The 21,974-nt window shown below is 41.1% G+C and overlaps 1 protein-coding gene across 5 annotated transcripts in view; it reads left to right on the plus strand.

The window, feature by feature from the left end:
- MAN2C1 (mannosidase alpha class 2C member 1) overlaps positions 1-21,974 on the plus strand; it is a 33,743-nt gene that overhangs the window by 3,856 nt on the left and 7,913 nt on the right. For 3 of the 5 annotated variants that reach the window (XM_031956581.1, XM_031956579.1, XM_031956580.1), the window contains exons 2-15: positions 1,111-1,236; positions 5,599-5,722; positions 6,703-6,773; positions 9,035-9,212; positions 9,720-9,909; positions 15,971-16,077; positions 16,584-16,694; positions 17,845-17,937; positions 18,146-18,262; positions 18,739-18,834; positions 19,003-19,148; positions 19,518-19,641; positions 21,205-21,326; positions 21,569-21,654. In XM_031956581.1, coding sequence (XP_031812441.1) covers positions 1,154-1,236; positions 5,599-5,722; positions 6,703-6,773; positions 9,035-9,212; positions 9,720-9,909; positions 15,971-16,077; positions 16,584-16,694; positions 17,845-17,937; positions 18,146-18,262; positions 18,739-18,834; positions 19,003-19,148; positions 19,518-19,641; positions 21,205-21,326; positions 21,569-21,654 — 1,648 coding nt within the window. In that variant the 5' untranslated portion in view covers positions 1,111-1,153. Of the gene's footprint in view, positions 1-1,110; positions 1,237-2,420; positions 2,621-5,598; positions 5,723-6,702; positions 6,774-9,034; positions 9,213-9,719; positions 9,910-15,970; positions 16,078-16,583; positions 16,695-17,844; positions 17,938-18,145; positions 18,263-18,738; positions 18,835-19,002; positions 19,149-19,517; positions 19,642-21,204; positions 21,327-21,568; positions 21,655-21,974 lie in introns of those variants that run through there. The other 2 variants (XM_031956583.1, XM_031956582.1) reach the window with 2 other exon arrangements.

Below are 21,974 nucleotides of genomic sequence, written 5' to 3' on the forward strand. Positions count from 1 at the left end.
TAATAATGAGGATTAAATTTAACAGGTATCGGGTATATGTTTTTCCCCCCAGAAAGCTGGTCACTATGCACTTACCAGTACTTCCTTACTTCCCAGTCACCTTAACAACTTCCTCATTAGACAAATGAATCCTAAAGAGATTTGTCCAGGGATTATAAATGGCAGATCCAGGATTCAATCTTGAACTCCAGTATTCTGTGCACTCCACCAAACTTCCCCTTCTCTGTCCAAATGAGGTATTAGCATTGTCATTAGAGATAAAAAAGATTGTTACCATTCTCATATGTGGACTTCCAAGATTCATCTTGTGTTGCTCTTGGGATGATCTATTTTAATTTGGTCTTATACCAATTCTTCATCAAACTTTATGTCCCCCCCAAGGATCAGAATGAATGCCTGGCATAGACCAGGCCCTGAATCTGTGCTTATTCCCTTCCCCTTAACTCTATAACTTCTCATTTTTATGAGATGACTCTATTCATAACCTGCCATTTTCCTTTGTATGGTTTCTCAAATGAAGTTATAACATGTATTATATATGTGTGTGTATATATACATTCATATGTATATATATACACACACAGTACAAAATATAAATTCTAAAGTAGCGTTGCCCTTGGTTGCTCTGTTCTCCTTTTGGCAAGGAGATCAATAACCACACAAAGGAAAATGGGAAACTGAAGTGGTTAAGAGATTTGCCCAGGATCCCTGCTCTTCCCGATTCCATATCCAACTCCGTCTACTGAATCCACACTTATCTGAGGCACTCTAGCTTTAACCTTGCTAGTGTGATAGAACTTGTCAGAGTTAGGTACCCAGGGCGACTGTTGTGTCGGCATGAGCTGTCAGAGGAGGCCTTTCATCCTAACTTTATAGACGAGGAAACAGTCTTAGAGAGGTAAATCTTAGAGTGCTCATCTCTAACATACCCCTTCTGAGCATGAATGTGCACGTGATTGTTTGGAGAGGGGATTTCTATCCATACCCTCTCCCCATTCTCCTGCTATGTGGTATCAGCTGTAAAGAACCCTGAATTTCATATAGAACCATCAGTGCTTGTTTATGTACATACATTACATTACATGCACACGTTTGTCTTTCTTTTCCCAGGCTTTATGGAGAAAGTTGCCCTGTGACTTCACTGTCCTGCTTCATGACTCCGGAACGGATGCCATATGAACAGGCCATTCAGCAAAACTTTCGCATGGTCAAAGTTGGCGATGCCTTTGGACCCACGTAGGTAACCTGGGGTTTGGGGACAAGGCAAGGTGGGAAAACATTTTTTTAAAAGAACCTATCAGTGGAGCATATTGTAAACCCCCCCTCCTTTAGTGAGGATTAAGAAAAAAATGGAAGACTTTGAAGTCCACTTTATGAGTCTTATTATCTATTGCTCAGAACATAGATCATAGAATCATAGGGTTGGAGTGAAAATGGACTTAGAGATCATCTAATTAATTTTTATTTTTTTATATCTAAAGCCTAGAATAATGTCTTTCATATAGCAGGTGTTTAATAAGTGTTTGTTTCATTGAAGTGAATTTTACTGATAAGGAAACATGGCCAGAGCAGGGAAGTGATTTATTTGTATGAAGTCACACAGGTAGCTGAGCTGGCATCCAGAATCTCATTAGTAAATTAGAATTAGAACTTGTTACTGTAAAGGATCCATTCATTCCATCTAGTTAAGTACCTGAATCCTATCTCAAGCTTCTCTTGAATACTTTGGAAACTGGGAGCCCACTCTCTCACAAATCAGTCCAGTTCAGTATTAGGCAATTCTAATTATTAGGAAGTTTTTCCTCATGTTGAACAGAAATCTGTCTCAATCTGTCTCCCTCTCATTTCTTCTGATTATTCCTCATTCAGCCTTCAAGAGCCCACAGTTAGGCAAATGTGCTTAGTAGCTGAGTATTAAGATATTATCACTTTCTATGCTCTACATGTTCCATATACCTTACATGAGTAGGATGTTTAGTGAGTCGCCCTCATTCTATGTTAGTGCAGTTTATTTTTTGAGCTTCAAGATGTGAAACTATTCTTTTCAAGAAATTGGTTTTCATTACTATATTTTGTTTTATCTTGCTTACATTTCCCTTTTATACCTCTGTAAACCTTATGATAGATTAAAAAAAGAAAGAAAGAAAAAGGAGGGGGAAAAAAATCAGCAAAACCATTCTACCCATTGAAAAAATCTGATGCTGTATGCATTGTTCCATACTCACAGACCTCTAGGAATTGGGGGGGAAGGGGTCGGGTTATAGCTTTTCATTGGAGCAAAACTTGTGTTTTGTAATTTCACAAGTTTGAGTTTCAGTGATTTTGTCATTGTTGTTCTTTATAGTTACATTGTCATTGTATATATTGCTTATATTTATTCCTATTAAGTTTCATTTTTTTGTTTTCAGTTATTGTTCTAGTCTATCAAAAATCATTTTGAATTTGAATTATATCTTCTAGTATGTTTCTGTATCACTTGGGTGAGTTACTCTCCACTGGAGGGCCAGTTTCCCTATCTGAAATGGAGCCATGATCTTAGAAGGCCTATTTTAATCCAAAGGGTGCCAGTCAGAGCTGAATATAGTAGAGGAGATCTCTCCCATTCTTCTAGTTTTCTCAGGTAACCAGCATACTAATGAGATAAGAGTTATGCAGTAGAAGCATTTTCCTGTTCCATCTCCAACCACCATTCCAACTGGTCTCTGTTCTCAAGCAGCTTTATCATTTGTCAGAAAGTCTTCCTGAATACTATTGTATACACAAGCCTGAACTGTCAGATAGCATGATAATAACAACTCAGTTCTGAGTGCTTGAAATATATCAAGTGGTGAAATGGGTAGGACAAGGATTCTTGTTTTACATATAAAGGGACTGTGGCTTAGAGAACTGAGTGCTTTGTACAAGGTCACAAGGTAAATGTCAGAATAGGATATTAAGACCTGGGCCTTAATCTTGTTGTGTCTTGTTGAACAGATAAGGCTAACAAACATGAAACAGAACAGGGATTGTCCCTGTTGATTCACTTTTCCTCATGCACAGCTTGTCATTTAATTGATTAGTAATTTTTAAGGGCATAAACTCCTCCAAACATCTGGGACCTCACAGTCTGGCCCCAGCTTATTCTTCTGGTTTTATCCCATGCATTTTTAAAAAATTCTCTATGATTCTGCCAAACTGAAGTGTGATGACTACACTATAGGCATTCCTGCCATTGCCTCTATGTCCAAAATGACCTTCTTCTCTTCCTCCTCCTTCTCTGCTGAAATCATATTTATCCTTCAAGACTTTCCTCAAATCCACCTTCCTCATGAAAATATGTCCCCATCTGGAGATGACTTTCCTCCATTTTACTTTCAAGCATTTTGTTCACATCTCTCTTAGATAACATAACATATTCTGTTTTTTGTGTCCCTCATTAAGGAGACTGTAACCTCCTTATGTGCAAGGGCTTTGTTTCTTTTTCTTTTTGGGATCTCAAGTCCTTTATTTGTCTTTTGTTGATTAGACATTTGTTGAATTCAAGAGAATGGTATGACATTTCTTGTGCTTTATGTATTAGACTTTGTTTTTCAAGCTGTTGTTTGAAGTTGTCAGGAAAGGACTCATGAGAAGTATGTCCTTTTTGGGGGGGAAAAAAAAGAAATTGATTTGAGATTTTTTGAGACATCCCTTAAGATCACAATAGAAATCCAGAATCATTACCTCCCTAGAGTTGGGAATCTTTGGTTCAGAGACTTACACTCTAAAATATAGATAGTATGAAAATACAAATTCAAATGTCAAAGACATGCAGATCACCAAATGGAAATTTTTCAGGGCTAATGTAGACCATTAGACAGTAGGATCCAGGGATAGACCAGGAAGATATTTCTGTCCTCTCTCTAATGTGCTGATTGCTTGATTCCAGAGAACTGGAAGGATGGGAGAGGCTGTCCTCTGTTGTACTCAGCTTTGACTGGCTCTTCACTCATGAACTTTCAGAGACTCCTTACCATGTCCACCATACTCCTGAATCTGATATTCAGGACATCCCACGGTCTAGGCCTTCCTTTCAGTGTTGGCTCTTATGCAGAAGGTTTCTTTTCTAATGGAATCTTATTCCTTACTTTAAAAAAATTTTTTTTCTTATTCCTTACTTTTAACCATTTAGCACAGTCCCCTGACATAAAAGGTGTCTAATAAATGCTGGCCAATTATTCCTCTCCTTCTGTGAGTATACTACTTTCTCTTCTTTCCCTGATGGGTTTAGAATAGGCAAGGGCTTTAAAGATCATGCAGCCCCTTCCTTTTTAGATGAAGTTGAGCCCTGTGGCTATAGCTTAGTTAGACATAGATGTTTGAATAGCAGAGCCTGGCTTCAAGCCTCTTCCTCAGGGTTCTTTCTGCTGTACTGAGCTGCCAGATTGCTCCATCAGGAGGCAGAGAAACTCAAGCCCTTTTTTTCTTCCTGGGAGCGAGAGTTGATTCTCCAGTTGAGATCCTCCTAGTCTGAATTAGTTTAGATCTACGTGGTCAGTGGGCCTCTTGTCAGGGAATGAGACCTGCCTCCGAGCAAAAGAGTTCCACCTCACCCCTGTAGCACACATTTTAGTGTTACAGACTCAGCTATCCCTCGCTTCTCCTGTCCCAGCTTAGGCCATTTCTCCCCAGAGGTGCATTGTGCTTCTGGGACCACAATAGCTGTATACAGAGCACATTTTTAAAGCCACTTTCAGAGGAGCTCTGTGGCCATCCCATTTGAATCACAACATGAGCACATACTCACTAGGTAAACTGCTCTGTCAGTTCAATAATGACTTCTCGCAGTTCGCCTTTCTAACTCCTACTACTTGTTCAGGGCTCAGGAAGTATCTCTTAAATATCTTTCTTCTACATAGCCTCTAGCATAATCTCAGATACCATACTTATTCCGTCGGCTTTTGTTCACATTCTTCCTTCAAATTTAGGTTTTCTTACTCTTTTGTGTGCCATGGACCTCTTTGTCTGTCCACTTAAACCTGTGGGCTCTTGTCAGAATCTTATTTTCGTGTGAGTGTGTGCGTGTGTGCACATGCAATTACAAAGGAAAGCAAAAGTTAGTGAAAAGAAATATCCTTCCATAAACTCTTGCCTTCCTTCTCTTGCTGTTCTCTCTCCATCTTCTTTAACCTTCAGGGCCCACCTCAAGTCTTGGCTCCTTCAGGAAGCCTGCTAGGGCTACTTCAGCTAAACTCAGCAGATAGGATGTGATCCTTATCGCCCAGGCCATGCCCTCTGCCCCAGCATTTGACTGTTTTCTGGTTATGTGTGAATATTCTGTACTTACCAGCTCCAGAAAGAGAACTGTCTCTTGACTTTTTTGGTCATTCACAGCACCCGGTACAATTCTAGAATGCACTCAGTAAATCCCTGGTGATTGTGCTGACCTGACATGGTAAATTCCTTGAAAGTGAAGTTTACTAGCTTCTCCACCATGCTCTGTGTTCTTGGTTTCGTTGTATCTGGACAAAGGCATTGTTTTATTGACAATTTAATTGAAATTGACTTTCTGTTTCCTAAACCAAAGCCCCTTGATTCCATGCTCTTGTCATCCAGACCTCTTCTTTATGTCTCTTGTAGATGGTGGACCTGCTGGTTCCGAGTGGAGGTGACTATCCCCAAAACTTGGATGGGTCATGAAATTCACTTTCTCTGGGAGAGTGATGGAGAAAGCCTATTATGGAGGAATGGGGAACCAGTCCAGGTGAGACAGCAAATAGGAATCTTTCCATAGTTTATTTCCATAACTGGATACTGCTAAGTGACCGTTTAAAGCTCCTGCCTCCCAAGAACATGGGAACTGAAGGGCCCAGAAGACTTGCCAGTACCCTTCCTGGTGGGGAATGATCTGGATTTCTTTTGCCCTGTGGTTCTTAAAGAGTCTGGGATACAACCTCCTTTTAAACACCATTACTCTAATTGGCTCTACCTAGATGGGAAATTAGGGAACTCACTGAGTTCAAGATTGGGGCATGGGGTGGTTCAGAGCTATGGGTTCTGCACCCAAGCCTGTCTCTGACTTGCTGTTTGACCCAGATGTTCACCTCTAGTCTCTGAGTCTCTTGTCCTTGATTGACATTTGTCCTTAGAGGAATAATGACTACGAACAATTGTGTGTCATCTTGATCAATTAACATAATAATTGATCTTTTGCTTGTGTATAACCCTTTGACTGTGCAAAAGTTTCAAAACTGTTTCTAAATATTTATCCTATTTAATTCTCATAGCCTTCCTGTGAAACATGTAAGCCTGGGAGTATTTTTTTTTATTTTTATGGATAGGAAAACTGATGACTCAAATCAATTAAGTGACTTGTTAGGTCTCACAGCAAATCAGTAGCAGATTTGGAACTAAAATTCTTAAGATTCCTGGGCCAGTGTTTTTCCTATCATACTATCCCTTAGACTAGTTGGTTTCCTTTTAATAAACTCTGCTTAAAGAAATGGAATTTTGCTGCTCAAGGAGAAAGTTAAGTAGCCAAGAAGACTGTGTGCATAGTTTCCTACTTAGCCACAGCCCCTGATCCCTGAAAATTATTGATCTAGAGCTGGAGAAAAAATGGATGGAAACACCCTACAGGGAATGTGATAAAAGGATTCCCTATCATATCTGGGCCCCTGTCCAGTCATTTGCCTAAGTTGGTAGCTGAGTGGACTCAGGACCAGATCTCTCCTCCCCACTCAGGGTTTGACCAAAATGGGTGAGAAGACCAGCTACATCCTGACTGACAAGATGAAGGAAGGAGATCCCTGGAGGCGAGTGTGAATCCCTTGGAGGGAGGGAGGGAGTGGCCAAGGGAGCAGCCCCACAAACGCAACAAAGCTGATGGAGTTTGGGGTTTGGAACTGCCAGATAGGAATGGAATACCAGCTAATTGAAGTTATAATAAATCTATGTGAGCACAAATGTACACCTACCCACCCAGCTGCATATCCAACAATACCAGCCCCCTTTTTCAGAAATCTTCAGCTTATCCAAATTTGTTCATTACCAAATAAAATTCAGGTTGCTTAGCTGAGCATGCAAAGCCCTCTGTGATCTTGCTCCAGCCCATGTTTCTAGACTTATTTCATACTACTTATTTTCACTACTCTGCATTGCTAGACTATACAACTAGTTTCATCAGAACCATGCTGCCATTTCCCTCTTTTTTACATGAGCACTTATCACTCTTTGAGCCTGAAATGAACTCTTTCCATATCTCTCTGACTAGCCAAAAAATTTCCTTCCTTTAAGACTGCCTCAGATTGGTACCTTTTCAGCAAGGCCTTCCTGGTGAGCTACAGATGCTGACCATAATTTCTCCTGCATCTCTGGCCTCCTCTATGTTTTTTCTTATTCTCACTTGTATTATCTCCCTACTAGATTGTAAATTCATTGGGACAAAGACCAAGAGTATAGAAAGCCCTTAATAAATATCTGTTGAAATACACTTGGAGTATAGTATGGAATCCACACATAGTCATTCCTTCAGTCAGTTAGACAACAAACAAGCATCTGTTTAAGTACCTGTTCTGGTCCAGACATTTGGATGATCTATCATTTGCATAACTGAGAAATAGTCTAGATTTTTAGGTAAACATGTAGGGTAGACCATTATTTGTGCCAGTGTCTATAGTGAGGAAGAACAACTAGAAAATTCACTAATTATGGCCTTGTGCACATTTCTTTTCTCATTGCCACTTCTTTGTTTAATCAGTACCATCTCTTTTGGTCACATGAAAATGTCTGAACCTTGATTCTTAGCCTAAAACATGAAACTCATGAAACCCAGACACAATTTGTGAAATATTGACTAACTTACTAGAATAGATGTTCCTCAGGGGTAAAGACCAAGTCTTATCTAAGTTATCTCTTGGTCTTAGCATCTAGCACAATGTATTTCATCCAGTAGGTAGCTATTGAATTGAATTGAATCAAAATACCAAGGTCTGTCTCTTTTTGGAGAGAGGATGAGCAGGGATTCAAGCAGCCACTTAGGCAGGTATTTCAGACTTCAGTGGAACTGTGACCTCATCCAGGTGGGTTCTTTCTGTAGACAGATGGTTCACAATTCATTTAGGCTAACTTATTGTTTTGACTCTTGTCCATGTCCTCCTCTAAATCTTTCATAAAGAATCTATCTAACTTCTAGAGTCTTCCTTCTTTTCTTTTAACATTCCATACCTTCTAGTGCCAACCTTGGGCTTTCTCCATTAACCCTTCCTCTGTTATATGACTGACTCACCTAGTTTTCTGGTCATATATTTCTTGAATGATATCTTTGATGCCAATTTTTCTGCCTATCATCCTTGTTAATATGCTGCTTCTGTCCACTATTTCCTTTTGGATCCTCGATAATGTTAATTCTTCAGAGATTGTTCTGTTTTGTGTTTTGCTACCTTATAACATCACCAGGAGAATATTGGCATTTAGAAAGATGGGGTTTTGTGGCAAATGAATATTTTGAGGTAATTGATAATACTGTGCAGTTTCCTAAGTGCAATATTAACCCTTTCTTTGGCTTTGGGCCCCTCACTGCTCTGTCTTTACATAGTGCATGACCAAAAGAAGTACACTCTTTCAGCAGTGTACAGTCCAGGAGTTTGCTCATTTTTCTAGCTAGTGGCCAGTTTAATTTGGTCTGTACCTGTGATTCCATTGATTTCTGTTGAGGAAAACCTCTCCAGTAGTAAAGATCAGCCACTCTTTTTAAATTTGTAGTCAGAAAAATTGCCTGAGTCGCTGAGAGGTTAAGCAGCTTGTTTTAGGTCACACAGATTTTCCTGACTTTGAAGCTGACTCCATTCTGCCTCTTTGATTTAAGGAAAACATTGTAATAGCAAGTTAACACTTTGTATATAATAATGGTGATTTGATGTTGGAGCTGTTTTATTTCCCTTTGCTCTGACCTACTAGGTATCCCGGGGGGTGAGAGGAAACAGTTGGATGATCTTCAGGGTCCTGGGTCACCCACCCTCTTTGCTTTTCCCCCTGAATTACTTTTTTACAGTTCTGACAATTTCTCCTTCTGCAGCCTGACTCTGTATGTAGAAACTGCCTGCAATGGGCTCTTTGGGGCCGGAAAAGGCAGCATGATTGCACCACCTGACAATGAGAAGAGATTCAATGTGACCCGGGCTGATATGGCGGTGTTCCACCGGGATGTTTATGACCTGATGATGGATATGGAAATCCTCCTGGGGATGGCCAAGGTAGCTACAAGCCCCGTGTCACTTCTTTTTCCATCAATGAATAAAGACATCCTGAGCACCCATGGTGTACCCATCCTATGACAGCCGGGAAGGAGGCTGAGACAGTAATTCTGTGCCAAACTCTTACTTTAGCCTGTACATGTGTAGAGTGAAGAGAAGGAATTGACAAGGATGGGCCAGAATGGTTGGTGAGGTCTCCTCTATGGTTCCATAGGGGATCTCCCCTATGGTTCAATGAGGGAGATGTATGGAGCAAAGAGGGAGAGGCAGGTGAGTGTGGCGTGTCCTGGAATCAGTCAAGCTAGTGTTGAAATGGCTTCAGATGCCTGAACAAAGAGCAGATAATTCAGGCTTGAATAAGAGAATGGCAACAATGAGGGAAGAGAATGTTTTGTCCATAGATAGATCCTCTAAAAGTGATAGGATGAGGTCAGGCCCTGCTGAAAGTTCTCTCACTCATTGTGTATAAGTCTTATTTATCCCTCTTCTGTCTCCTGCCCCAATTAGTGCCTTGGGGAGGGCAGCCAGCGGAGTTTCCAGGCCCTCTACACAGCCAACCAGATGGTGAACATGTGTGACCCAACTGACCCTGGTACCTTTTCGACAGCCCGTTCCCTGGCATCGGGTATCTTCCGCCAGCGCAATGGGGACAGCCAGCACACCATCCATGCTATAGGGCACTGCCATATTGACTCAGGTATGGAGGGTGCTGGGCAGAGGGAGGGAAGGTCTGTGTGTAGAGGAAGAAAATGGGAAGGGTGAGACAAAGCTAGAGTAGAGACTGGACTGGGATCCAGGGAGCGGCTTCTGGGGCAGCTCTGCCACTTAGTCCATACATGGTCTAGTCAGATTATGCCATCAGTCAGAAATGTGACACAGAAAAGAGAAAGAATGTAAACCTAGAGTTTCCAGCTCTTGCCATTGTAAGAACTGTCATGTAATACATGCCAGATGTAGGTTTGTACATATGGATCCTCTTCCCCTTTCTTTAATTTCTGGGGTATAGACTTAAAATAATAGTTATTGCTGGGTCAAGACTATGCACAGTTCAATACATTTTCCTTAGTTCCATATGAAGACATTAAAATTCTAAATGATCCTTGTTTTTTCTCACCTGCTTAGAATAGTATCACTACATCATCATTCAGCTCCTTTTAATTGTTCAAATAAGTTTACCTTCCTGCTTGACTAGTCTTTTCATTAGAAATGCTTGATAGTCCTCTAATGATCATTTCTTTTTCTGCTGTCAGATAATACTGTTTTTCAGAGGAAATTATTTTTAGTTTTAAGTCTATTTCTCTAGCCTTTTGAAATGTGGTATTCTGATTCTAAGACTGCTCTTGTTTATAGTAGAAGCTACCAGATCTCATGTAATCCTTATTGTGGGTCCTTGGTATTTGAACTTGGTATTTACTTGTGACAAGAATTCTGAATTTTTTCTGTGACTTCATTTTGTGTTCTTGTTTTAAAAGACCTAGGCAGTTCTCATTTATGATTTTTCAAAATACAGTGTCCCATGCTTTTTAAAAAAATCATGTTTTTTTAAGGAATCTTATGATTCTTTTTGTTGTTGTTTTGTAAATTCTACAATTTATTTTAAACTTAAAAAAGGAGAAAAGGAAAAAAAAATTGCCATGTATGCAGCAGAATATGAGAAGATTCAGTATAAAACAATAAATTTCCATTTCCAAGAAAGGCTATATAATAAATATTAAACATTGTTTTCAAAGCTGCCTAGCTTTTTTGTTTGTTTCTTTTGAAATTTTGTTCTCTGTTGTGTACCTTTTACTTTGTTTTTCTCCTTTCTTCCCCCTAACTTGTTCTAAAGAATGCTTCAAGTACAAGTACAGATATGGACATTAGATAGATTATACATGCACATATACGTAAATATCTATAAACATGCACATAGACATTCATATACACATAGGTAAGACCATACCATGCTTGTTTCTACTTGTCATCTGTTTCTCTGCAGGTGGATAGCAAATTCCTTCATAAGTCCAAGTCTTGCCATATTTTTCTTTTTTAAAAATTTATAAGATTTTGATTTCCATTTTTTCCCTCCTTAAGACAGCAACCAATATAGGTTATAGATGTATAATCATAATTAACATTTTCCACATTAGTCATGTTATGAAAGAATATTCAAAAGAAAAAGAAAAAACAACAAAAAAAAATTTTAAAGTATGGTTCAATATGTGCTCAGACTCCATAGTTCTTTCTATTGACGTGAATAGCATTTCCATCATGAGTCTTGTCTTGGATTATTGTATTGCTGAGAAGAGCAAAGTCTACAAAAGCTGATTATCCACACAATGTTGTTGTTACCATGTACAGTGTTCTCTTGGTTCTGCTCACTTCACTTAGCATCAGTTCATGATTTCTTATAGAATAGTTAACAGTTAACAGTTAAGTCTCTCCAGGTTTTTCTGAAATCTGTCTGCTCATCATTTCTTATAGAATAGTAGTATTCCATTACATTCACATACTAGAATTTGTTCAGCCATTCCCCAATTGAAGGACATCTCGATTTCCGATTCTTTGCCACCACAAAGAGAGCTGCTATAAACATTTTTGTGCATGTAGATCCTTTTCCATTCCCTTGGATGAAATCATTGATTGTTTCTATGATTTGTTGTTTGACCCACTCATTCTTTAGAATTAGATTGTTAATTTCTAATCAATTTTTAATCTCTTTCCATGTCCTGTTATGCATGGAATTTTTATTGCATCATAATCTGAAATGACTGTATTTAATATTTCTGCCTTTCTGCATTTGATTGCAAAGTTTTTATGCCCTAATATGTGGTCAGTTTTTGTTTAGATACCATATACTGCAGAGAAAAAGGTTTCTTTCTATCCTTGTTCACTTTTCTCCAGCGTCTTATCATATCTAACTTTTCTAAAATTCTGTTCACCTCCTTAACTTCCTTCTTGTATATTTTGTGGTTAGATTTATCTGATTCTGAAAAGGGGAGGTTAAGGTCCTCCCTAGTATAGTTTTTCTGTCTATTTCTTCCTGTAACTGACTTAATTTCTCCTTTAAGAATTTGGATGCTATACTAGGTGCATATATGTTTAGTATTGATATTACTTTATGGTCTATAATACCTTTTAGCAAGTTACATTTTGTTCTAAAATTTTTTGCTCTCATGCAGAGTTACTAGTTTCTATTTAGTCTCTTCTAATTTTCAGCAGACCTATTATCTATCTTCAGAAGTTTACCACTTTCTTTCTAAGCTGCTGATTCTCCTTTCAATTCTTTCAACTAGTACTTTTATTATTTTTTTTTAATGTTTCATTTCTTCTAAGTATTCCTGTAATTCTTGTTAAAAAAAAATCACATCCTTTCCCCTTTTGAATCTTTCCTTTGTTAAAGTTATTCTTTCCTTCTTGGGGGGATGAGGGGACAAAAATATCTGGGTCTGCAGTAGTTTTTAATAGTGGTGGTCTATGCCTTGTTTAGTTTTACTTGTCTGTCTGACTTTAGCTCCTGAACTGAGTCTTTGTGGCAGAGCCAGGCTCTTCCTTCTGCTTTGCTTTGCCATCAGGTGATCATACGCTGACTTCCTGTTTTGACCTCCACCTCATGGCTTAGGTTGCCATGGATTTTTGAGGTTCAAAAGCTGCATCTTTAGGGCTCTGTATGATATCTCAAGACCGAGTGGTTGGAACCTTTAGGAGCCCAGCTCTCTGGAGCACTGTACTGCACTGACATACTCAATGGCAAAGCCCTTGTCATGTTACTTTTCTCCTCATTTAGCTGTATAGCCTTCTTTGTAGTTTGCAAATCTTTTGCCTTTCCTTTGTTATTCATAAAACATGTTTCCTAATGTGCTTTTCCACCATTCTTCCCTGTGCCTGCCTTTGCTAGAAAGTTAGTGCATATCACAGTATACATTGATTTAATTTAGAGGGTCGTCTTGTGGTTTTCATAAACTCCCTCCGCCTCATTCTCCATTATAGATGTGTTAGTTTAAGATTTAAGAATTTGCTCTTACCGAATGGCTCATTTCCACAATAGACCTAAGATACCAGGTTGTATGAAAATGTTTAATAACAATGCATAATAACAATAAATTATTTAAAAAAAAGTGTAGTTCTTACAATAAAAGCATTTAATGCATCCTATGATTAATATAATTAGTACAATATAAAGAGATAGACTAGAGGGGGAGAGAAGAAAGACTACATCACCAATTCAGTGAAGCGCCAGCTTTGCAGACTGCAGGCTGGGGAATCCCAGACTACAGCCTTGCAAGTCCTGACCGGGAGGATCTCAGGCAGAACATCCTCTCCATGGGTGAGATTCCAATTTAGCTATTGATCTTTCATGACTTAAATAGGGAACAAAGGTGGCTAAATGCCAGCAATACTGACTTCACTTTCTTGAGCGAATCCAGAAGGAGGCCAGTCCTGCCAGAGTCTGCCAAGAGTGAAGCTTTACTCCTGGAGTGGCTAGTTCCAGGATAGAGATATTGTGTCCTTGGTGGATTTGGCCAGAATCCACCCAGGACAGGGTTCTTTAAGCTATATTTGTTCCCAGGGTTATTTAGCATCTGCAAAACAGGGGTGAATGATAGTTCACTGTATTGTAATTACCCCATTGAGGGAAGGCGAAACTGAGGGCTGAGGCCTACAGAATCTTATCTTTATACCTATATAGGTATATATACCTATATACCAAAAAGCATTAAATGCTTTTGTTGTAAGAACTACACTTGTTTTTTTTTTAATAATTTATTGTTATTATACATTGTTATTAAACATTTTCATACAACCTGGTATCTTAGGTCTTGATATAGGTATATATATTTCAATATATATTTCAAGATGTCATAAGTGCAATCAGTTTCATGGTGGACTTTTTACTGACACTTAATATGCTGTTAAGATACAAGATGACAGTGTCCATGAAATAATGTTCCTCATTGCCTTTGGTTACATCTTAAAACCAACTCTTCCAGTTCCTTTGTTTGCCTTTCTAAAGAGAGTCTGTGAGCTATCCTTCCATTTAGCTGCAATTTCCTTTTCTCTTCTGGTTTCATTTCAAGGTCAGTATGGGTCAATGCCAGCCTCGGTTATCATCATTCTGAGAGCTCTATAATTCTTAGTACCCTTTGCCCCCTTTTCTGTTTTGTTTTTTTTTCGTCACTGTCACTGGAGAGGGTCATTTTGTATTTTTGTGTCATGAATAGCCATCACCAGATAATTCATCTTAAAGTGACCAAAGTATTGGTGCTTGGTACATAACAAAGTCAGGCCTTATATGGCAAGGCATAGTCTATTACCATGTCCAAAGTCATTCCAATATGGTAGATTCTTCCAGAGCTTTCACTCACTGGCATAGCTTTTCAAGAAACCAGTTTCACCCTCATACATAAGATTAGGAATTGAATCTATAAGACTTTGTAAAGGAAGTTATAAGGCAAGAGTAAAATTTTGTAAAGGAATTTCTTGAATGGAACAGTTAAAGGAATAGAATGTCATATTCAAAATTTATCCATGATTGTTATCATAATCATAGAACTTAGAGTTGAATGAGAGACCATCTAGTCTAACGTCCTACCTTTAAAGATAATCTTATATAGTCTCTCTAGTTGAAGCATGGGGCTAAATAAGTTAAGTACTTACTCAGATGATGGAATTAATATTGGAAAGGGGAGACTAAAATCTAGTCTACTGATACATGAAATGTACTATAATAATACCAGTTTTGATTCTGTTTTCTCTAAAAGGAAAATCTCTTTATTATCTTTTTTTTTTTCTCCAGGAAAGGGGATGAGTGGGATGGTAGGGAAGGGTAGGCAAGCAAAATTAAGTGACTTCCCCAGGGTCACACAGTTAGTAGTAAATGGCTGAGGCTGATTTGAACTCCGGTCCTCCTAAGTCCAGGGCTAGTGCTCTGTCTTCCTAGCTGCCCCCAAATATTGTTGTTATCTTGAAAATTCAGCCCATAATTCCCTTCCAATTTCTTTCTGAACCTAATGAATTAGTTCTGTCAAAAGTATATGGAAAGAGAACATTCTCACTTATAGGCACTGGATTTTAGTGAGAGAGATTTAGGAGACATATTCTCATTGACTACAGAGTTTGAGAACTGGAAAGACTAACGACAGCCTCCTTGTCCTTACCCAAAAGGAATCCCCATTCTACAAGGTGTGTGACAGATAACAGCTTCTATATCATAGCTGATAACTCAGTATCCATTCCTGAGCATCTTTTAAGAATACGATTCTTATCTGCCTGGGGGAACTTTTCTGCGCTCTACTTCAAGATAGAGACTATATGCCATAGCAGTTGGGCTGAACTGGGGTCAAGGGGCCTGCATATTAGCTTTTTACTGACTCATTGCAGGATTTGGGAAGAGGCATTAAATCTCTCTGAACTTTGGTTTTCTCATCTGCAATGAGATTAATACTATTTACTTCTGGAGTGGGGTGGGGTGGGGTGGATAGAGATGGAATGGGATTTGAGATTTAAATGAAATAAGGGAGATGATGGTATAGTGTCAAAAAAGTCTATATTACATGGAATATTGCTACCTGTAAGCTTCCCACAGAAGCCCAAGTCAGAGAAAATAACTGGCTGGTCTGTCTCTGTTACAGCTGAGATAAAGCCATTGTATCTGGCTAAGGAGTTGGGATTTTAATGGATTCACATTGTTCTGAGACTTTGATAGACATTCTGTTTTGAGATTGGGAGAAGAAAGGGATATGAGTTCCTAGAACAGTATCCATTCTCTTCTCTCATAGCTTGGCTCTGGCCCTTCAAGGAAACAATCCGGAAATGTGCTCGTAGTTGGTCATCAGCTATCCAACTCATGGAGAAGAATCCACAGTTCACATTTGCTTGCTCTCAGGTAAGAATAGGAAGATACCTATAATTCCCTCTGTCTTTGAGTGCTTTGTTCTGGATGTAAGCTTTAGTATACGGAAAGATATTTGGGCTTTTGCATCTGGGGGCTTCCGTGATCCAAAAGGTAAACGCTTCTAAACATAGTCTGGGTTATTTGTTGGAGGGATCATCAGTTGAATCCTAGGGCCTGAATTCTCACTTAAAGAATTCCCACCTTTGTTCTTGCACCAAGACTGAAATGAATCCAAGAGTACAACTTAATGGGAATTTATGTAGCCTATTTTATGGAAATCTGACATCCTTGTTTTTAACCGAGCTTCACTTCACTCTGGAAGGGAAGAATAAGAAGTAGGTTAGGTCCAATTTGAGCCATATTGATTAAGGAGGGAGAGCTGGAGGGATGCAGAATTCATTCATGCTTTTAACAAGACTGATGATTGCTGTCCAGAGCTGATGGACAAAAAGCCTTTACAAGAGAGCCATTAAAATAAGTTTATTCTCCATTCCCAGGCACAACAGTATGAGTGGGTGAAGAGGTACTACCCAAGCTTGTATTCCCGAATCAAGGAATATGTCCGGGCAGGACAGTTTATTCCAGTGGGTGGCACCTGGGTCGAGATGGTAAGAACCTTCCTGACAGGCACAGCTCTTTGTGTCCCTCTTCTGATCTCGTTCTCTCTTCCCATCTCTCACACTTCTGACTGGACACTTCTTGTGTCTCAGAGGGAACCCTCTGAGAGCTGCCTGCCCCTTTCTAATAAATAGTCAGCCAGTTATTACTTCCACCTTATCATCATGCCGGTTTCTCCACTAGGGTCTTAGTCTTTTCTTTCTATTTTGTTCTTGGCAAAGATACTGGAGTGGTTTGCCATATCCTTCTCCAGCGAATTTTGCATATGAGAAAATGGAGGCAAACAGGGTAAAGTGACTTACCCGGGGTCACCCAGTTAGGAAATGTCTGAAGGCAGATTTGAATTCGGATCTTCCTGACCCAGCGCTCTTATCTGCAGCACAATCCAGCTGTCCCCATAAGTGCATTAGATAATTGCAAAACAAAATGCTGTGTGAAAGTATGGAAGCACAGTCGGAGGGAACAGAGAAAGCTACCAGTGGGAAGTAACATTTGAGCTCTAAAGGATTGATAGCAATTTAGTAAATGGGAAGTGGGGCATTCTAGGCACAGAAAGGCACACCAACTGTTCAGAGGCCTCCTTTTAGTTCATTGGGCTCGAGAAAAGTACCATTGACTTGGGAGAGGCAGTGAGCTGCCAGGTTAGGAAGGACAAGGTGCTAGAACGTCCTCAGGAGAAAGCACAAGAGTTCCTGCAGGTTTTTGAGAAGACTGACGAGGCCTTAATGAGCGGAGGTGGCAAAGCCCTGTTTGAAGGCAGGGCAGTCGTTGCCTGTGGAAATGGTGATGGAGCCTCTCCTGGGGTCGGGCAGTGGGATAACCTGAAAGATGCTGTAGGAGAGAGGGGCAGGTGATTTGTCTGCTAGCTGGCTGAGTGGCACTGTGAAGTCCAAAGGGTAAAATGGGTTTGGAGGGAAGATAATAAATTTAGACTGGATGTGTCGTGAAGTTTAATGTAGGACATCCTACCAGGGTATACCATCCAGAGACGTGGGTCTGGAACTCAGAATTCAGATCATGAGTGGAGACATAGGTCAGGCAGTCATCTGTATAGAGGTGGAAGTTGAAGTCATAGCAGTAAGTGAGGTTATTACCAAGTGTAGAGTGTGAGAGATTGTGAGGTGACTTTTGCTTACCCAGGATGGAAACCTTCCCAGTGGAGAATCCATGGTGAGACAGTTCCTTCAAGGACAGAACTTCTTCCTTCAAGAATTTGGAAAAGTGTGTTCTGAGGTAAGCCCCCCTGCTTCCATCTTGCCTTTGTCCCTGGGCCCCATCTTCCCCTTTCCTGGTGACACTGGGTACAGAGGTATCTGAACAAGCCTAAATCCCGTCAGCAGGCCAGTGGCACCATGACCTGTTGGTAGAGAAAGAAACAGCTGAGTTAGTTAGAATCTTGATTCTGGTTTGACAGAAACTCACCATCTCTCGTTCTTCCCAGTTCTGGCTTCCAGACACATTTGGATATTCGGCCCAGCTCCCCCAGATCATGCGTGGCTGTGGCATCCAGCGCTTCCTGACTCAGAAGCTGAGCTGGAACTTGGTGAACTCCTTCCCTGTTAGTGAGAAGGACCTGGGGGGTGGGGGAAGGGCAGCATGGTAGTATGCACGGTGGGGATCCCGCTTGGCTAGCTATTGTTTCTGGTGGATAGAAGGATCAGTTCAGCCCTTGCTGAACCTTAACGCAGAGCTGAAAAAATCTCTTCAAGAAATCACTTAGTCCCAACCCCTCCCTTTAAGCAGGTAAAGTGTCAGGATGACCATTTGCAGATGAGGAAGCAGGTTCAGAGGTGAAGTGGTTGAGCCAGGACTCTAGTTTGTAGTCCTTGTATTGCACTGCCTCTGGGAATGGCATCCCTTCTTCTACCCCCACTAAGTGTAGAGGACTCATGGCTTCCTAGGCTCAGACCTTTCTCCTTACCTTGTCCATCCACCCTGGGGCCAGAACCCATAAGGCCATAATATCCCCATCCTTTGTATTCCTTGCATTAATTTGCCCCTTTCTTTTTGTTTCTCCCTCCTCTATCTTCATAGCATCATACGTTCTTCTGGAAAGGAATTGATGGTTCCCGAGTATTGGCCCACTTTCCTCCTGGAGATTCTTATGGAATGGAAGGCCGTGTAGAAGAGGTGAGCCTGGGAATATAGATACAGGAAACTATATAAGGATAGTCCGAACCTCTTGATTCTCCTGATGTTTGGTTGGGAAAAGGGAATAGTCGACTGGCTTTTTAGGGTCTCTCTTTCCCTGGGTTTGGTTTGGGTATGATGTATTTGGGGTTTGATGGCTTCTTCCAGGTGCTGAAGACTATGAACAACAACAAGGACAAAGGGAGGGTGAACCACAGTGCCTTCCTCTATGGTTTTGGGGATGGGGGTGGCGGCCCCACTCAGATCATGCTTGACCGACTGGAAAGGATGAAGGATACGGATGGATTGCCCAGGTCAGAGACCCCACTCCCTGCCCTTCTCTCCCTTATTCCCTTGGCCCTCCCACACTAGACTTTTGCTCTCAGATTCCAGATGGAGGAATCAAACAGAAAAAATCACACCTTGCCTTTGAGGAGAGATGCTGAGAACCCAAGCAATGGAAAAACTGTTGTTCCAAGAGCATTATTACTGGCCTTGGCTGGCAAGGGTAGAGTGAGAGTGATACTTCCAATACATACTTGTTTGGCCACTTGTTTTGCCTAGTGGGAGGGAGCTGGACAAGTTGAGTCCCTCCAGACCCTTTCAAGTTAGAGGTTTTATGACGCTCCTGGGGCCCAAGCATTTCTTTCTCTCATAGCCTCGATTTTGTCGTCTTTCCATAGGGTGTATTTCTCTACCCCAGATCGGTTTTTCTCATTATTGGAGAGGGATACGGGGCAACTTTGCACTTGGGTAGGGGAATTGTTCCTGGAACTTCACAATGGCTCCTATACTACCCATGCTCAAGTAAGTTATTTCTAGCAAAAGGTGGGGAAATCCTTCCTTCACATTGTTTTTCAATCCTTAGAAAGTCTACAGTCTAGTTGGGGATTCAAGAGGAAGAGAACATTACAAGACAGTGTGGAATCAGCATTAGACTTTGTTGTTAGGCTTCAGAACATGTAGAATCTGAGAGGAGATAAAGTCAGTGTGGCTTCAGGAGGATAGTCATGTGAGACTTCCTTAAGAAAAGAGACTTGCTTTGGGCTCTGAAAACTGCGTAGGGTTTGGGTGGGAGAAGAGAAGAAAGGGCATTCCAGGTGAGGGAGGCACAACATTAGGAAAGGCCCAGAGCAGAAATTATGCAAATGGTTATCAAGCTTCTATTAAGAACTGAGCTTGAGGATGCAAAGGGAAAGCAAAAACAAGTCCTGCCCTCAGAGTTTTCTTGAGGAGACCATGTAGCTAAATTGGAACCTACAGATGAATGCCTAGAAGATGGAAAGCAATCTAGGAGAACCAGGAAAAGCCACCTGTGGAATGTAGTACTGGAATGAATCTTAAAGGGACCCAGAGATTCTCAGAATGGGAGGTCGAGCTGGAACAGCCAGTTCAACTGTGCTGAGTGGCAAGCTTGGCCTGGGCATAGCAGATAGACAGCTGGCCCCAGTCCTGCCTCTAAAACACACCATCTGTCCTACCCCGGGCAGTTTGCTTCACCTCTCAAGGTCCCAGTTTCCTCATGTGGAACTCCAAAGTCCCTTCCAACACCAGCTCCATGATTCTTTGAGAGTGAGGGTTGTGTTCAAGGACCAGCTAGTCAGTCAGTGGGGCTGGATCATAGAGTTCATGAAGAAGACTAGAAGGTAAGAAGATTGGAAAGACAGGACAGGACAGGCTGTGAAATGAACGTAGTGTGTGCAAGGAGATGTAATGTTAGGTTGAGGAGAATTGTTCCTTTAATCCTTCAGAAGATTTGTGATTTAATTAATGCACACATTCCCTCCTTTTCTTAGTAAGTAGCCTTCATGATTTGTAATCAAAAGACATTCCTTTTCTGAGGTCTAAACCTTGTGATGATGAGCCTTTCCAAACTTAAACTGTCACATTACATCCAGGCCACAATGAGGCATCAGAGTAAGACTGAAGGAGAAAGAATGGATGTATATCATAGAACTATACAGTTGAAGTCTGCCAAATATGGCCATGAGGGAGATAAGACTGGCAAGGTAGAATATAGCTAGATTATAGATGGTAAGTTAAGGAGTTCAGATTTTATCCTCTGTGAGATGTGAAACTTTGAAGTTTTTTTTGAGCAATGGAATATGCCTTAGGAAGATGAATGTGAAATTGGTATGCAGAATTGATTGGAGTGAGGAAAGTCTCGAGGCAGAGAGAACCCAATGAGGTAGGAAAGAAGGATTCAGGTCTGGTGTGACATTGGATATAAGGGCGAGACATAATATGAGACATGGGGCAGACACTGCAGCCTAGGGCTATTCTACAAACACAGGAGCTGGGTTCCCAACTGAAAGGTGTCCTTGCCCTTCTGACCCACTTTGCTTTACTTCACTTCACTCCTGCATTCAGATCAAGAAGGAGAATCGGGACTGTGAACAGATCCTGCATGATGTGGAACTCTTGAGTAGCCTGGCTTTGACACGCAGTGAAAGTTTCCAGTATCCCTCTGCTGAATTGCAGCACCTCTGGAGGTAACGTGGTCCCTGTTTGTGCCTTTCCCTGGGGGAGGCCAGAGCCTCTGGGGATGAATGTGCTCTGCCTCTGGGCCCATCTTGCTCCCCCAGCACAGCATATTCCCCTTTCTTTTAACTCTGTAAGAGATCATTGGAGAACCTCCACAGTCCCCTGCAATGTTTTATCCCCCTCCTCTGATGGTGTGGCTCCCTCTAGCCTGCTCTCAGATAGACTGTCCTTGCTCCTCTAACGTCCACAGGCTCTTGCTCCTCAACCAGTTCCATGATGTGCTTCCCGGAAGCTGTATCCAGCAGGTGGTGGATGATGCTCTGACCTACTATGGAGGTGAGAGAAGAGACAGGCCCAGGCTGCTGCCCATACCCATTGTCCTGCCCTCTGGTATGCGGGGTGAGGGAGAAGCTCTCCCATGTAGCCCCAGTTTCCCCAGCTGTTATATATTGGTAATTTATGTGTTAGGATGCTGAATATGGAATTGGGATGCAGAGGGCATTGGGTGGGGGGGGGGGGGGGGGGAAGACTGGAGACAGGGAGAACAGAGTCTAACCCTGGGCACTTTTCATGGCCACTGTGAAGGTGCAAGAAGAGGGCTCCCAAAAGGCTCTCTGACATCAGGAGGGACTTTTCCCTTTCCTCTCTTTCACTAC

Source organism: Sarcophilus harrisii, chromosome 2 (genome assembly GCF_902635505.1).
Source record: "Sarcophilus harrisii chromosome 2, mSarHar1.11, whole genome shotgun sequence".
Classification (NCBI taxonomy): Eukaryota; Metazoa; Chordata; class Mammalia; order Dasyuromorphia; family Dasyuridae; genus Sarcophilus; species Sarcophilus harrisii.